Source organism: Macrotis lagotis, chromosome 7 (assembly GCF_037893015.1).
Source record: "Macrotis lagotis isolate mMagLag1 chromosome 7, bilby.v1.9.chrom.fasta, whole genome shotgun sequence".
NCBI lineage: Eukaryota > Metazoa > Chordata > Mammalia > Peramelemorphia > Peramelidae > Macrotis > Macrotis lagotis.
The window spans coordinates 92,726,452-92,730,888 of NC_133664.1; the positions used below are offsets into that span (position 1 = coordinate 92,726,452).

The 4,437-nt window shown below is 42.0% G+C and overlaps 1 protein-coding gene across 1 annotated transcript; it reads right to left on the minus strand.

The window, feature by feature from the left end:
- Nucleotides 1-602: 602 nt before the first annotated feature.
- On the minus strand, nucleotides 603-2,911 carry CCT8L2 (chaperonin containing TCP1 subunit 8 like 2). The gene is made up of 2 exons (XM_074195089.1): nucleotides 2,841-2,911; nucleotides 603-2,564 (listed from the first exon to the last, which is right to left on the minus strand). The coding sequence occupies exon 2, from the start codon at nucleotides 2,559-2,561 to the stop codon at nucleotides 915-917; it is 1,647 nt and encodes a 548-aa protein (XP_074051190.1). The 5' UTR covers nucleotides 2,562-2,564; nucleotides 2,841-2,911; the 3' UTR covers nucleotides 603-914.
- Between the last annotated feature and the right edge of the window lie 1,526 nt (nucleotides 2,912-4,437).

Here is a 4,437-nt window from a genome sequence, read left to right on the forward strand (position 1 = left end):
GTGTCTGTTCCACATTAATCTCTCTAGGGATCAGACACTTGATGCCTGGGAAATGAACTATAAGGAGGCACCTTTAGGAGGAAGAAGGTAACAGACAACTAAAAATCTGAAAAGCTTCTGTACCTACAATTAGTACTCATTACTACAACTCATCACTCTCTGTTGTCACCATGGAAAAGCAGGTCTGACTGTACCTCCTACCAAATATAACCCATTAGCTTCCCTTTTTTTAACCCTTTGGTGAAGCACTTCCCTTTATTTTCATGTGTATATGAGAGGTTTTGGATAATTCCTAATTTTCCCAGACCTAAATCCTCTCTCGGGAAGGTCCAAGGTTTTTGATTATATAATCAGTTTTTTTCAACTTATCAGGGTTTTTGTATTGCGTTCTACTTGTATGGTTTGCCTTTCCAACTAGATTGTCAAAGCCTGGATAACAAGAATTCCATATGCCTCTTTTTGCATCTCTACAGCACCTGGGGCATTGTAGGCACCCAGTAAATACCTTAAAGGTCATGAGATTTATAGCTGGAAGGAAGTTAAAAGAATATCTAGTTCAATTTCTTCATTTTGCAAATGTACTGTCTTATTGCTTTGGATTAAATATGCCCCAAAATCGAGGAGGAAACAAAGATGGAGAGAGATGGAGTTACTGATTCTTGGCAAGTTGGGAGGGCTGCAGGCTATAAGATTGAGAAGTGAAAGAGAAAACACTGGGGATCGAAGGAAGAATTAAACTGGGAGAAAGGTGAGAAATATTTTTTTTTCCTTCCATTCTTCTCTAGAATAAGTGCCTTTAGTGGCACAAAATGTGGAGGGAATAAATGAGGTACACAATTCATTTTGGGTGTGGTACTGCCCTCCTTGGCGGTCTCAATTTATTGAGGGAGTTGCCAACTTATTTCTTCCAAGGATTAGTTGTTATTGAGGGAGTTTGGGTGGTGTTTTAGATTATTTGATTCAGAATCCCTGTCCTTTGGTTGGATAAACTCCCCATTTTTCTTGGCAATCAGGAAATCATCTACAGTCACTAGTTCTAACACCACATCAGCTGCCACCCGTAGTCCCCGGGACTTGACAATGAAGGAGTCAAATACTCCCTCCTGGGCTACATTTATTGTCCCTTCACCCCCCACTCCCATAACCATGTTGCCAGCTTGGTGATGTCCCTGAAGTTGTGCCAATACATCTGCCCCTTGCACGCCTGCATTCTCTGCTAGGATTACAGGAAGTATCCTAAGAGCCTTGGCAAATGCAAGGATCCCAGGACCATTAGGTCCCTCCAATTGACTTCCCAGTTCTGAAAGTTTTTTAGCTAGAGCTAATTCTGTTGCCCCAGCTCCTGGTAGCAAGCGGGGGTCCTGATTCAGTTGTGCATAAGAATTTATGGCATGATGAACAGCCTGTTCTGCTCCCTTTAGTCCTTCAGCCGTGGATCCCCGAAGGATCACAGTGAAAGCAGGTGCAAATAAGTAATCCCATTTAAATACCACAGCCTTTCCCTTTGCCATTTCTGTTGTATATACCTGAAGACATTGCCCTGGTACAATGGGAGGCATCAAGAAAGGCAGCATAGTTATACCCATGACTTGGCTCAACTGGATCACCTGCCGCTTGGACTTTGCCTGTACGACCATGATGCCATGCTGATCAGCATGCAGTAGACTAATCTCATTTATCTGTCCCCATACCACCACCACATTGATACCCTTAGCTGCAAGCTGGGTCACTATCATTGATGCCATTCTCTCCTCTCCTTCCTGGTAGTTAATTAAATCCTCAGGGGAAGTGAGCTTAGCAGCAGCGGGTGTATAGGGGCTAACAGGGCCAAAGGGGCAAGAATATAGTGCAACCTTGGCTCCTCCAAGCACAACTGTAATTTTCCCACACGGTTCTCCATATACTGCCAATCCTGATAACAGGCTTGAATCACCCAGACCTGCCCCAGGTACTGAACAAACTGCCAAGCGTTCAGGGTTAAAGCTTCCATCAGGATCCCGGGAATTATGACATGCCCGAGTCACCAACTTTGCCAAGTACTCAGGGTGAGAGAGAGAGTGGGTATACAGTGCAGAACGAAGAGCCCAACTTGGGTCTTCCAAAGAATGTATAGAACAAAGAACCAAGGTGGGCAGTATTTTCAGGGCTTCATTGGTTGCCAGAGCATAGGCTTCACGCACATGAGAGTGGGGCAGGCCAGCCCGCACCATGACTTCAGCTTGCTCAAGCAAGGCCTCAGCCAGAAGAACCACAAAGGTTAAGCCATCTCCACTGTTCTCAGCTTGAGTCTGTGCTGCTTCTCTGAGGAGTTGAGCTGCTGGGTGTTCTAATTGCAAGGCTCCAAGGATTGTGGCTGCATAGCCCGTACAGACAGTTTTTCCCTGAGATGTCACCAGAAACTTTAGCCTGCCATAAGGGCCGTAGCAGCTGCGAAGAATACTAGCCAAGGGCTTGATTGCTGCAACACTGCCCAGCAAGGATTTCTCTTGTTTGCTTGGATATTTTATGTCCGGATCTAGCACCTGTGGAAGATCTACTGCTGAGGGGTCTGAATCTGCCATTACCTGAGAAGAAAAGAAAGAAGACTATGAGACCAAAAGGTCTGTATGGATAAGTAGCATTGGGTAGATAACATGTCTTGTCTCTAGGGGAAGCCAATATTCATTCCCACCACCAAACCCCATGAACTCTAATCTAGAGAAGTCTTGATAGATTGGATTCTCTGGCTTTAATCCAAGGAGTTGATGATGTCATAGGAAGGGGCTTTGGCCTCAGAAGACCATAATGCTTTAGGTCTGTGAATGCAGTAATCCCCAACCCCCACCCTTCAATTAACTTACAGAAGTGGGCTAAGACCCTGTATACTGGAGTAAGGGAAAGTCTTTCTTCATTTGTAATTCTTAAGGATGAAGTCACAGAGGACAAATAGAAGCTGGAATTGAGCTGATGTTGTGGGTGGGGGCTGGGAAACAGGATATGATGTAACAGAAGGATGCTTGGAGTTCAAGGTTGTCCTTTTGACTGGATGAAACCAATATTATGTAGTGGCATCTAACTTCCAGTCTAGAATCTACAAGCTTTGGAGGTTAACACTGAGGAAAAAGAAGTCATAAGGACATATACACACATACATATACACAAGTGTATACGAATGTATACATGCACGTATTATATATGTATAGTCACATGTATATACACCTGAATAAGTGTATATATATATATGTATATATATATATATATAAGATCTAGTTGTATTTATATCATGCTTATGTGTGTATATATGAGAGGTTGGGGGGTAGAGAGGGGAAGAGAAACAGGGAGGGAAAAAGAAAATATTTTGTTTGTGATCTATCAACTTGTTTATCAGGTTCTTTAAGGTCTCTTGATTTGTCTTTCATATTCTAAGACCTGTGAAACTATCACTGGCTGTTCAAAAGATTGAGATAGACAAAGACTGGACTAGGCAAGGGACTGAAAGATAATTGATGGTTCACAGACAAACATGAGAAATGAAAGACTGACTGATCTAAAGACAAAAATAGGGAGTTTCAGCCAAATTTTTTTAGATAGACTTTTGTAGAGTTGGAAAGTAGGAAGGATATATTACAGGCTCCCTATGTTCCATGCATTGTGCCAAGTTCAGGACAAACAAACAAGAATGATTGTTTTTTGCCCTCAAGGAGTTTATACTCTGAGGGGAAAGACAATATATATGAGTGTTAAGAAAGAAAGGATGGAGATATTCAGTGGGGAGGGACTTGGGGGAGAGACTGGCATGGTTTTGAAATCCAAAAAGTCAGGATAAAGTTTAGGAGTGAAATTAAGTCTAAGCTTTAGAGAAATGGGAGAAGGGGGACAGGTATTGTGGAAGGGTATTCCAGAGTGAGTGTAGGCAAAAGGGCTGTTAAAATATCCCAGAGTTAGGAGGCCTTAGACACTGAGGATGATCTAGTGGTTTTGAAGTTCAGTTTTGAAGTACAAAAAATCAGGAATAAGACAGGGAGAGGAAAGGTGAGAATAGAAGAAGGTAGGGATAGAAAAATAGATATCTAGAGGGATAGTGATATAGGAATAACTTTAAATTCATCTGTTTGTAGTTTTATAAAAAGGGAAGGCTTCTAGTCTTAATTCTTTTGAAATATCTTTCCCATCTACCCCTAGGAAAATCCTCTTCCTTTATGAGGTCTTAAGCAAAGACACCTTGGACAGCAGTAATTTTTGATGGAGACCTCTAGGATAGAAAAGTGGAAGTGTAGGATTTAAGAGCAGACAGAGATTGGCAAAAGAGCAAGGTACATATAAACTTTAGTATAGAAGACAGCTGAACTCTACTAAATTGTATTAGGGAAGATCCTGGGAATGTATTTCCTTTGCTTTAATGATAGAGATGCCCAAAAAGTAACTGAACTTTGATATTAACCATAATATGTGAAGACT